The sequence below is a fragment of the Anabrus simplex genome, chromosome 8, assembly GCF_040414725.1.
Source record: "Anabrus simplex isolate iqAnaSimp1 chromosome 8, ASM4041472v1, whole genome shotgun sequence".
Lineage (NCBI taxonomy): Eukaryota > Metazoa > Arthropoda > Insecta > Orthoptera > Tettigoniidae > Anabrus > Anabrus simplex.
In genome coordinates, this window is record NC_090272.1 from 146,508,894 (window position 1) to 146,522,584 (window position 13,691).

Genomic DNA, 13,691 nt, shown 5'->3' on the forward strand with positions numbered 1-13,691 from the left:
GGGTGTAGAAGTACTAGTAAATTGATTCCAAAGTCAATTTAAAATCAGTAGGAGATCTTGCCAAGTTTGAACAAATCAAAATGAGTTTGAAGAAGTTTAATATTAACTTTTAATCTCAGTCTCCACAAATTAGAGTTACCCAAAACTAAATATTGAAAACTCATTAAAGCATTCTATTATTATTATTATTATTATTATTATTATTATTATTATTATTATTATTATTATTTTAACTGCTTAGAATTTCACATTCAATAAAACTTATTACTGGATTTCACAATATGACTTATAGACATTCCAATTCACTACAATCTATGAAAGTACAAAGTTAGTTTCTGTTGTGATTTACCCGGTTTTCTCCTCTTGGGCCGCAAGGAATATTTGAATCAGCTGAAAAGGAAGGAAAGAGAAAAATCAGTCAAACAGTTCTACAATAGCTTTCTCATACTTCTAAACTGTGCTGAAGGAGAAATTTGAAGAAATAACACATTTCACTCCCACATGCAAATAAGTATATTTAACAAAGACAAAAAACAAAAAAAATCACAGAGAGTTCAGCATTACAGCCTTCTTTGAGTTTTGACCAACCAAAAAAAAAAAAAAAAAAAAAAAAAAACAACCTTAAAAGTACATTCCTTAGGGTGAAACTGAATATCATGGAATCAGCACAACACATTCAATAACCATACAGATAGCTGTATAAGATGGCTAAATTTCATTTCAGATCCCAAGTCAAAGACATTTTCATAGCAGTATCAAGCCCACCCAAAAACAGAGACCTTGCTATTTGAGCAGGAGAGAAAATCATAAAATTAATAGTAGGATAGCTTTGCTGCAAAATTTCTAAGCATTATGTAAAAATGTTATGCTTTTAATACTTCTTTAACTGCTGTTGGTCTAAAGATGCACAGAATTATGCTCTGAAGGGGATGCTTAACATACCAGTTTATGTATTGAAGGTCTCACCCATACAAAGCTATGTAAGAATTAATTTTTGCAGTATTGGTTACAATGTCAGAGACATTGATAAGCATTCTGTATTTAAAACAATAGTTTTTGAGGCATCTCCAAAATCCATACAAAATTTAGTTAATGGAACATGCAACCAGTAACATTATTAACAGTTTTGGATTACAACAAAATCAAAGTTTATTAGCTGAATTCATTTACAGATTCTCTGATTTCATGGCTAAATAGCGTGCTCGCCCTTGGTCCAAGGGGTCCCAAGTTTGATTCCCGGCTGGGTTGGGGACTTTAACCTTAATTCCAATGGCTCCACAGCTGGGCATGTGTGCCATCTTTACCATTAGAATTCATCATAGGTACGGCCCCATCCTCGCAGACACGCAGGTTGCCTATACGAATCAACTCAAAAGATCTGCACCAGGTCTCGTTGGAGGCTACATGCCGTGGATATAGATAGTTACAGATTTCATCAAGTATTCATTTATCTATAGCTAGCTACAACAGAACTTATCCCATTACAGAAGAAATACATAACACACATTGAAAACAAAGATTAAACAGAACAAAAAGAATATTACAAATACAAAATTTCAACAATTAGAACAGAATCTAAAAATTAAAACAAATTTCCAAGAATTAAAAGAGAGAGATAAATGAAAAGTATTCAAGTTTTAAAAGTTAAGACATCTAAAAATTAAAAAAAGATAGAAAGACACTTCCATGAATGTAGTAATAGAGACTGATCATAGACACAATATGAAAGCACATGTAAACTAGTATTTATTAGATTAACCAATCTTTCATAATTTGGACAGATCATAATTTTAATTAGTTTAAAAAAATACACAGTACAGAAAATAGAAATGACTGCAAATTAGAAATACAATTGGAATGTAAAGATCAGAACAAATTACTGAAAGATTTAAAAAGCTTAAGGGACACTTCCATCAAAATGGTGACAGAATTTAAATATAGAAGCAGGTTGAGATCACACCATACAACATTTAAAAGACTAACAGATGAGATCACTTTTAAACGATCATGTTTTAAATTAGTTTTAAATATTGCTTCAGAAGTTGGCTATACATAAAGACGTTATACATATTGCACCTAATGTTAAGTGGGCTATGTTTGAATGCAATTGTATTTGGAGTCCTGCAATACAGAAGATGTCTTGCAGCTTATAAATCTCATATTTATTCCGTATTGGCTCAGCACTACTTAACCTTAGTTGAAGATGTCTTGTTCGAAGGCTTTATGCCTTTGTTTGTTATACGAGTTCTCCTTCTTGTTCTTCTTTAGCATGTCGACATCCACTGCTGTACATAGGCCTCTTCCAATTTGCTCAATGCCATTATCATTAATTAATTAATGTTATTTGTTTTACGTCCCAATAACTACTCTTTTACGGTTTTCGGAGACGCCGAGGTGCCGGAATGTAGTCCCGCAGGAGTTCTTTTACGTGCCCGTAAATCTACTGGCACAAGGCTGACGTATTTGAGCACCTTCAAATACCACCGGACTGAGCCAGGATCGAACCTGCCAAGTTGGGGTCAGAAGACCAGCACCTCAACCGTCTGAGCCACTCAGCCTGAATGCCATTATCTGCTCGGTAGTCTGCATCCAGTTCCTCCCAGATTGATGTTACATGTCATCATGGATGCAGTCGGCCAATGTTTTTCTTCGACTTTCAGGGTATCCACTATATCAGCATCTTGGACCACTTGCGGTTACTTCTAGCCACATGACCTGCCCATTGTCACTTGAGCATTGACCCTCGCTGCACCATATCTGTGATTCCTGCCCTCCTCTTCATCACCTCATTCCGGATCTGGTTTCTTAAGCTGACCCCCAGCATAGCCCGTTCCACTGCCTATTAGCAGACTCCGAGTCTGTCAGCACTTTTCTTCACGACAGTAGCAGTAGAACACATGTTATAGACTTTCCTCTTGAGACTCTGAGGGATTTTTGAGTCTTGGAGGACATACCTGAGTTTGCTGAAGGCTGTCCAAGTGAAACCTATTCTGATGATCTCAGCTAGCTGGTTGTCCCACTCAAGTTCGATATTGTGCCCCAGGTACACATACTTGTCAACTTTCTCAATAATGTTATTGTCAATCATAACCTGAATGTTGTTCCAGGTCACAATTTTAGTTTTCTGCAAGTTGATTTTCAGTCCTACAGCTTGGAAGGGTTTTTGAAGTTCTTTCAGCATTTTTTTAAGTTCACCAGCATCACTGTCAAAGAGGACAAAATTATTTAGCGAAACAGGTGGAGAGTTGCTCCTCCAGCTTCAAGCATTCCACTTATAATCATACCCTTCCCTAGTGCCTTGCAGTTTATCATTTGGTTTGATGCTTCTCTCAGTTCTAGTCCATAGACAGGTTGTACTCTTCAGATATGTGATTCTGAACTACATGTTTTAACTCTTCCAGCTGTTGCAGGGGTGGAGTTGAGTGACTGTAAAATTTTCTGTCAAATGTTTGGGGAGTTCAGTATTGTCTAAAATTATATTCATATTTTTAGGCAGAAATATCTTCAGCTGCTATTTACAGTTACTTACAAGTTCATTCACATTTGGATTGGCCACTCAACACAGTTTTTACTCACAATTGTGGTGAAACACACTGTACACTGGTGCATAAAACACCTTTTTCCTCATGGCTTATCAGAGCACAGTGTCATTCCAGAACATTTCACAATTAGGAAGCCTCATTAACCCGCCAGTGGTCGCTATATGAGCAAAATGCTCATGGTCATTGAAAATCATCTGCTCTTTTATACAGCATGTAGTTTCGAACTTCAGCCTTCATTCGCACTGCAGTTTTGAGAGAAGGGCAGATGCATTGAAACGCACATCGGTGACCTTGAGAAGAGACAGGGAGTGAAGAATTATCAGCGACCGCCAACGGCGAGCATTTTGCTTCACGTGCCACCAGTCACGTTGGCGCTAATTTCTGTGTGTGTGACAGTTTTGCTATTGTTGTATGTTGTTTCACAGTTGAAACAGTTCTTTGCAACTTATTGTATGAATGTGTTGCATAATTAGTGCATGACAATGGCTTCAAATCGCGACATTTTAGCTTGGTTTGATTAAATTCCTAGTGATTAACTCGAGGGTTAAAACAGTGATTTGGACTGTGAAAGTGAACAAGTGAACATAAAATGGATACTGAACAGTCCGAAATGGAAGAACGTGCTGATGGAACCATACTTGGAGAGCAATCTGTAGTTGGCGAACAACATATGTTGGAAGAAAATGAGAATTTCATGTTTAGTGGCAATGTTTGTATAGGGAAAGATAACGTGACAAAGTGGGGCAGACACCGACCAAGAAAAAATTCATGCTCACACACTTGTGCTGAAAATATAATGACTCATCATCTCTGTGTAAAAGACGCACACACCATTTTAGAAAATATGGGAATCATTTTTCCAGATACAGTCATAACCATTTGGGATTTATTACTATTTGTAATTTCATTTTTAGTGTTCTTTATAACCATTTGAGATTTATTCTTATGTTCATTTAATGTGTTAATACATTTACGTTCGAAATCGGTTGGTATTTTTTTTGTAAACACGACATACAACACAGTGAGTATTTTGCTCAATGCACGACCACTGAAGTTACTTTCATCCTAGCAACCACTGGCGGATTAAACCCTGCGTAGCTGTCCGACGACTGACTCACTCCTAATAAATGACTCGCCATGGACTTGCAAGCGTTTGCTTATGTTCGCTCACTTGCAACTGACTCCGTGCTCCCTCAAGTGTGCTCTTCATATAGGACCATAGAAGGTTCTTATATTTTCCACTTCATTCTGGGAGCATTTTTCATTGTCAATCAGCTTTCAGCTTCTTTTAGGAGATTCCTTATCGCAAGCCTCAACAATCTGCCAGTGCTATTGTTTTGCTTGCTGCTGGTCTCTTCCACACTACCGCCACTTGTCAGCATTATTGACTTCTGCCAAACCTACTGCACTCCCTGCCATAATTGTCACAATACATTTCAATAGTGCCACTTATAATACAAATAATTCAAAATCTTTTCCTTAACTCTTTCCATTTCATCGGAATATATTTTTAATTCAAGATGACAAATAACGGATGCTTTCTCCTTGTTACTTTCAATCAACATATTAAATATGCTGATTATACATTCAATATCGCATTAGTCTGTACAATTCCTAATAATAAATCCAAATTTTTAAGGGAGCTATTTAACTCTATGAGGAAAGATATTTTTTATTTTACTGAGTTTTAATTTATAACTGGGATAACTCACTGTAATTCTATGTCATTCATAAAATACAAGGGGCATCAAAAAAGTAAGTTATATTTGCCAATTAAAAAACATAAAATGTAGAGGAACACTAAACTTTACACCACTCTGAAGGATATAGCCCAGGCAAAGTTTCAACATAGTCACACCCCACTTTTAAGATACTCATCATAACGCAACACCATAGTTTGTATCCTACTCTCATGGAACGATGCCACTAGGAATGGATGACTATATTGTAATGGCGTGCTTGACTCCACTGTTGTTGCCAGCAACCCGGTGCAATACACCGCTCATCTTGCAATGTCTAAATCAAAGTAGAATTAAAGTATATGTGATGCCTGTTATGTCATAACTTACATCATGTTCTCAAATTTTAAGTGTAAATGTGCAAGCTGAAGATGTAAAACTGTGTAAATACAGTAATAATAATAGTTTTTAAAGAGTGTTGATAAAAATAGTTCTTCACATGCATTTAGCTCATTATTACTGATTAAAAGCAGCATAGGTCATTTAGACTCTTTCATTAAACAAGTGGTTTAAAAGCTGCCTGTGTGGATCAGTGGTAGAGTGTCGGACTCCGGATCCGAAGATAGCGGGTTCAAACCCGGCAGAGGTAGTCAGATTTTTGAAGGGCGGAAAAAAGTCCATTCGACACTCCATGTCGTACGATGTCAGCATGTAAAAGATCTCTGGTGGCACATTTGGCGTTCACCAGACAAAATTCATTAAAAATCTCAGCCATAGACGCCCAAGAGAGTTTCAGTTTACTTGGTCTGCCATTTAGTGGGCCTAGAGTAAAACGGAACGTTGCAGCTGACGAGCAGACAGCCAGATGGCGTCAAATTGAAATGTTTGCACACGATAGCTGAGGCCGTACGATTATTATTATTATTATTATTATTATTATTATTGGTGTAAAAAGAACAGAGCAGAAAGATTAACAAGAAGGACTTCACAGGGGTATACAAAATGTTCAAAACAATGTTTTAACTTACACTATGAGCAGTGAATGAAAAATGAGGCACCACAGTGACCAGAAAAGTTTACAACAGCAAGATCAAAGGCAAATGCCTTGGCAGTTTTTAAATGTTCAGGACAATCAGCTAGGTATCCAATATGCAAAAATTAACATTTTGTTTTGAATGTTTTGTGAAGATCCACAATATTCTGTCTGTGAAGTGTACCAAATACACTCCAAAGAAGATTGCTTCCTGCACCTCTTGCACATTCATTTTCTGTCATTCTGCTATGCTAATGATGAATCATTAATAGCTAATATTTTGTTTCGCTATTTTTATTACATCCACTGGTTTTAGCAGCTTAATCATGTCTACATTGAGCTCATCAATACCTGCCGACTAACTGTTCATCATTTCTTGATGACTCTTTCTACTTCCACCTATGAAACAATGTTGTTGATCATTCCTTCCATCTACCACTCAACTTCAACTCTAGTTCTGGCTTCTCTTTACTTCCTCTCTAATCTCTTTTCAAAGTAAAATCTCAGTGTTTCTTAAAATTCCTAGAAAGCTCCTGTCTTTGAAACAATAATCATTTCCCATTTTCCAGCTAGGGCCGGGTAAGGGCAAATTTTCCTCTATCATTCCACCATTCCCCGTACAATACTGTGTTCTAATCCAGGTCCCACTGTCTTATGCTGTTTAGAACTATTCTCAATTTACATTTCCATATCTGGAAGGTCCAAAATGTCTTCTTTTCCTTGTCTCTCTCCTTGTATGTGTGCATTCAAATCTCTCATTATCCTTGTCAGTGGCATGCCCGATAAATTCTCGGGTGACACGCACTTGCCCATGACGTGACTGACAGAGAAAGTCTCATTTACCTGCAGTGTCCATTTTGCAATCATCCAATATTTTTTCGGGTATAGTAATCTCTTTGGAAAATGTATTCCAGTGTTCTCAACAGATGGCAGGAAGATTTCTGGCAGCATTCATGAAGACTTTGGCCTAAAATATGCCTTATATTCTCTCGTTTACATACACTACAATCTCTGCCTAGCTGATGAGGTAATGGAAATGACAAGTGTGAAATGAAAGACATGTTTTTTCCGAAGACAATATAAGGGACTACATCGAAGATTAATTTCTATGTTATATTAGTGTTTCTAATAATAATGATTCAAATTATTCTCTAGACGATGACTTTCTTGATATTTCTAAAGAAAGTGAAGAATATATTATGTCAGAAACAATGGTAGGAGATGTAGAAGACACATTTGTGTGGAAAAAATGTGTGCCTTGAAATACTGTATGATCTCATAAAATGCTATTTACAGGATGTCCTGGTGTAAGAGGTAAGTGCAACTGACTGTTTCAAACTATTTTATAAAGGTTGAGGATGATGATGCTTGTCATCTATGTCATCGGCCCCTAATGGTACGAAATGAGACTAAATTTACTGACAATTTAAAAGTTCAAAATCACTCACTGACTGGAATAAAAAATGTGATGATGAACAATGAATGGATGGATATGAATTTAAAACAATCAGTGGATCGACCCAGAAACTATCATAAACAATAGTTTTACGACCAAGGGACTGCTTCTAAGCACAATCCTGAACTGAGGATGCTTGTTGTCCAAAGGGGTTCAAAATCCAGATCAATGGCCCCTCATAATGGTACTTATCGCTAGTAAAGTAGAACCATGGTATTTGTCATGTTGCGGTACTAATCAAAAGTAGCGTAGACTCACGGTATTCAACACATTATGGTACTACTCACAAGTATCGTACTTTGCACAGGTAACGCAGACCTATGGCATTTCTCACATAATGGCACCACTCATAGGCAATGCAAACCCATGGTGTTCCTCATCTAGGTGTGCTAATAACAGGCGCCGGTATTCCTGTGGTGTTCTCCATACAGTGGGTACTAATCACAGGCAATGCAGATCCACGGTGTCACTGATATAGTGGTACTAATCACAGGCAACGCCCATACCCGTGGTGTTTCACACAATGGTACTAATCGCAGGTACTGAAAAAACCCATACAGACTCACCTTCTGTTGCTACTAATAACAAACCTATTGCATGCCTAACATAGTGGTACTGCTCACAAGTAAAGGCGACCCATGGTGTTCCCCACGTGATGGTACTAATCACAAGTAGTTTCATGGTCCTAATACAATCATCCCTTGGTCGCCCCTTTTAGTCCACCTCTTACGACAGACAAGGCGATACTGTGGATGTATTCTTTGTCTGCGTCCCCTACCCACAGGGGGTAGACAGAGAGAAAAGAGATGAAAAAAGAAGGGATCCATCACTTTGAAAAATGAAGTAATGGACGAAGAAAGACAACGGCCACGAAGGGGGTGAAAATAAAAGACTCCCTAGGCCTTGAATGCTCTAATACCATCGGGTCAGAAAAGAACAAGAGTTAACCAAGGGAGGTCAGACAGGATAGATGAAAGTGAGGAGCCTGGCACAAGTGGAAGCAATGCCAGGACTCAGGTAGGGGGCCAGTGGTGACCATCCCCCCCCCCTTCCCCACTTCCAAGTTGAGATCCCTGAGGCCCCTTTTAGTCGTCTCTTACGACAGGCAGGGGATACTGTACATGTATTCTTTATCTGCATCCCCCACCCACAGAGGGTATTTTATAAAGGATGATTATGCAAGTTTGGAAATGATTGAAACAAATTCTTATGCTACAATGTGCACTGAAAAACTTGTAAAATAAATCTCCACATACAAGGCCATAGTTTTTTTAAAGAAACCAACTCTTGTGAAATATGGTAATTTATTGCATTAGTGTTATTGATGAATATAATTCAAAATCCAGAGATAAAAATGTATTGGTCACCAGACCGTGTTCTTAAAACACCAATAAAGGTGTAGAAAGGCCTATTATACAAAATTGTTTAAATAAACTGTAAAGTAAGTTTTTAATAATAATAATTTAAAATTACATAAATGTGTTAACATCATTTCCCCTTGATAACTGCCACCAATTCTTTCCTTCTACAAATATATAATTTCCTCTGAAAAACACCACCTTTCAGGCAAAAGAACTCAAAGAATATTTTTATGTCTTCATCATCATTCCCTGTTTGAGAAGCATACACTTTATTTTGTATCATTTTCAAACTGCATCTTCATAACCAACATCCTGTCACTGACAAGGTTTAAAGATTGTACATATTCCTGTATTTCCTCTTTGAGTATCACTGTTACTCAATTTTCAGATTGAAGTTTTCCCTCCATGGTAGAACAGCCTATACCCACCCCTAAATATCAGGCCTCCTTTACTTTTACTCTGTCTGGTTTATTCGCAAGAATGGCTACGTTTTTCGCCTTCAAGAAATCGACAAGTTCTTCTGTCTCATTCATCCCCATGACATTAGCTGTTCCAAACCTTGCTTGCCTTCTTCTCACAGCTCCCTGAGCACCCAAAAGAGCAGAGTTGTAACCTGCAGGAGATGCTCTAATCTTTTCTTTGACATCATATTTACATTTTTCATACAGGCTATTAGTACAAATGGGTTGCCATTCGCAAAGGCATTGTAGAGCTACTGCCAGAAGTTGATCGGGCTGCTCCTAACATAGAGTACAGATGGCTCTTGCAGCCGTCCTTAACCTGGGAACAGACGCTGCTCGATGGGTTCCAATGTTATTTCCTGCACTGGAGGGGCAACCACTTCACCTAAGGAAATTCATCCAGTTGAAGCTGTTAATCCCCTTAATAGTCAGGCTATTTACCACCGCCCAACACTCTGCATTGAAACACTTGCTGTACAATCCACTCCATTACTATAACAGAGTAACAAACACTGTCATCTCTAATTACTTTTACTTTATTCCCATTAATCATCTTCACAGATATGGCAACAATTATTCTGAAAATTTTGATTATTTATTTCTTTGCAACATTACTTTTATGAAATCGCCAATCTGAGGATCAGTGGTAAAGTGCTGGTCTCTGGATCTCAAAACCATGGGTTCAAACGAGACAGAAATAGTGGGATTTTTGAAGGGTGGATAAAAGTCCACTTCACACTCCATGTCGAACAAAGTCGCCATGTAAAAGATTTCTGGTGAAACATCTGGTATTTACCCATCAAAATTAGAAACTAAGCCACAGACTGCCACCAACAGAGATCTAGTTTACTCTGTCATCTGTTAGAGTAGAACAAAATGTCAAAATTGATGCGCAGGCAACCTAACCTACATGGCGTCAAATAAAAATGCCTGCATACAGTAGCTGAGGCCATACAATTATTATTTATTATTTATATTATTATTATTATTATTTTGTTTGTATCGGCCTATTAAGGACCACATTATTTCAGCCGTCTTCTCTGTGCTATGATCTTTGCCCAGTACTCCTTCATTCGTTGCCGGTGTTGCTCTTTTCTTTTCTCTGTTCACGTCTTTCCAGTCGTCAACTTTGGCCTTTCTTGAAAACCCTGGTGGTCTTTTAGTTTCCTCCTGAATGGGTTACATTCTTGTATACCTTCATAAGTGATCCCCATCTCCTGTAGGTCCCTTTTCACCTCCTTGAACAAAGTTGGCTGGGTTTTCTTATCTTTAAAATAGGTAAAGATCTGGTTCGATAATAGTGTTGGTTCATTCTTAGCAAATAGACATAAAATGCAATTCTCCTTGTCTGCATGACATCAGAGATATCCTGGACATCAGTATGCAGCTCAAGGTTTTTTTTTTTTTTTTTTTTTTGCTAGTGGCTTTACGACGCACCGACACAGATAGGTTTTATGGCGACGATGCTCATGGCTAAGCTGACTGCATCATTACAGCACGATTCAAGACAAGAATGAGAAATATCCACCTCGTACAGTGTTATGCACCAACAAAATAGTGGATCATCAAGACAAGGATCAGCTTGAAAGTGTGTCCTGACAAAGATAAAGAAGAAAGAGATCAACATGCTAATGTGAGATCTGAATGCCAAGATTGGGAAATGAAGGGGTGGAAAGAGCATTAGGGAAACATGGAATGTGGGATCAGAATGATAATTATGAGCACTTTGTTGATTTTTGCTTGAATAACAATTTGGTTTTACGTGGATCAATTTTTCCTCACAAGACATGTCACAAAGTTACATGGGTCGAGCCAAATGGGAGAACACACAATCATACTGACCCCTTCATGATCAGCCAAAAGTAGACGGTCCCTCCTAGACACTCGGAACAAAAGAGGTGCAAACTGTGGAAGCTATCACCATTATTGGTAATGGCTGAAGTCAGAATGAAGACTGCTGCAATAAATCGAAGAACCAAATGAAGTACAAGGAGGAAATTCAATGTCGGAAAACTGAAAGATAATGACGTTAAAAAGGAATTTTTGTTTTACCTGAAGAACAGGTACAGTGCACTAGAACTCGATAGCTCAGGTGAAGATCCGAATGAAACAGGAGTGAATGGTAGATGGGGGAAGATAAAATCAGTCTTTCTGAACACATGTGAGAAGATACTGGGATTCAAGCAAAACAAGAGAAAGCCTTGTATATTAGATAAAACCTGGAAGAAGGATATCAAAGCACAGCTAAACCACTGCAAAGACGAAATAAAGAAGAAAAGCTTAATATGTAGAATGAACTGAATTGACAAATAAAGAAAGTAGCAAGAATTTACAGAAGGAACCAGGCAAATAGACTAGCAGAAATGGCACAGGAGGCAGCACTTAGGGGAGACTCAAAAGGGCTCTACAACATCACAAAACAATTATCTGGAAAGAAATTCAATCAGTGTAGGCCAGTAAAATCCAAAGAAGGTAAAAACAGCTCATAAATAGTGAAGAGCAACTGAGGAGATGGAAGGACCATTTTAGTCAAGTGCTAAACACAGTTGTACAGGAGGATCAATGTGAGGCAGACTATCAAGAGGTCCCAAACTGCGAGTGAATATCAATCCGACGATGAAGAACGAGATCGTAAAGGCACTGAAGAGCTGCAAGACAGGCAAAGTACCTGGCGTGGATGACATTGTGACAGAGGTGCTGAAGGAAGGCGGACTACAAGATGATTGCTGAGATGCCACTGCCATTGTCTGAAGACGTATGGAACACAGAGATACTACCGGCAGATTGGAAGAAGGGCATTCTAATAAAACTTCCAAAGAAGGAGGGATCTGACATGTTGCAGTAACTGGCGAGGAATTACACTGTTGTCTATACCAAGTAAAGATTTTTTTCCAGAATCATACTGGATCAACCACGATAACCACTGGAGACCAGAACTGGAAAGAGTACACTGGTTTCAGAGAACACTGATCCTGTACAGTACAAATTAATAGCCTAAGAATCATAGTAAAGCAGTCCACAGAATACCAGCCTTCACTGTACTTGACATTTGTTGACTGAAATGGCCTTTGATAGTGTAAAGGGACAAGCAATCTGGAAGAGTGATGTGGAGTTATGAGGTTGCAATGAAAATCATTTTAAAGTAATGTAAACTTTATAATATAGAATATGTATCATTGTTTATAGTTTACAATGTATGGTTCTTAAGTTTATCATAGTAGTTGAAGATGGTCTAAACAACAGACCAAAACTAGTTCCACTGTAAATGAGATAGAATACAGTTGTACACACAATTTGTAAGTGTTGATTAGGTGCAAGTGTCCAAAACAAAGTTAAAGCTACAGAAAATAATTAACACGGTGAAAAGGTTATACAGAGGTTATGCCTGTCAAGTGGAAGATGATGGAGAACTTTCAGAGCCCTTTCAAATACAGTCAGGAGTGAGACAAGGATGCCTGCTCTCACCTATGCTATTCCTGCTGACACTGGATCAGGTTGTGAGAAAGGTCCTTGAAGGAAAGCAGAGAGGAATATAGTCAGGAATGACTGAAAGTCTAGAAAATTTGGACTTCTCGCAGAAGATATATGTCTATTATCCCATTCATTCAGGTGTTTGTCTGAGAAGATGAAAGACCTTAAAATGGAAGTACATTGGATGGGACCCAAAATAAACATTGCCAAGGCAAAGTAGCTAAGGGTAAATATTCAAAACATGAAATACTAGAAAAAGAGATAAGAGCGAGTTGACCACTTCTGTTACCCAAGAAGCATTATTTCAAGAAATTATGTCCAAATCAGTCTCAACAAGGCCATAGGGGCCTCCGGCCACCTCTGACCAGTGTGCAAGTCTCGAGAGCTAAGGAGAAAGATGAGACTGAGGATCTCCGAGTCGAACATGAAATTGGTACTCTTTTACGGTTGTGAAACATGGAAAGTGACTAGAGATAAAACAAGCAAAGTCCAGACTTTCATCAATAAATATCTGAGAACCATCCTAAGAGTGCGATGGCTGGACATTATATCGAACCAAGAATTGTGGGAGCGCACCCAACAACACATGGCTGGAGTCCAGATGGAAGAACGTAAATGGAATTGGATAGGTCACACCCGGTGCTGAGGTCCTGAGAGTATACCAAAACAGGCTCTTGAATGGAATCCC

General features: G+C 38.2%; 1 protein-coding gene across 1 annotated transcript in view; it reads right to left on the bottom strand.

Moving 5' to 3' along the window:
* The window catches only part of Lrrk (Leucine-rich repeat kinase), a 483,935-nt gene that overhangs the window by 459,209 nt on the left and 11,035 nt on the right, over positions 1-13,691 (bottom strand). Inside the window, exon 3 of the mRNA XM_067152496.2 lies at positions 350-390. Coding sequence (XP_067008597.2) covers positions 350-390 — 41 coding nt within the window. The remainder of the gene's footprint in view (positions 1-349; positions 391-13,691) is intronic.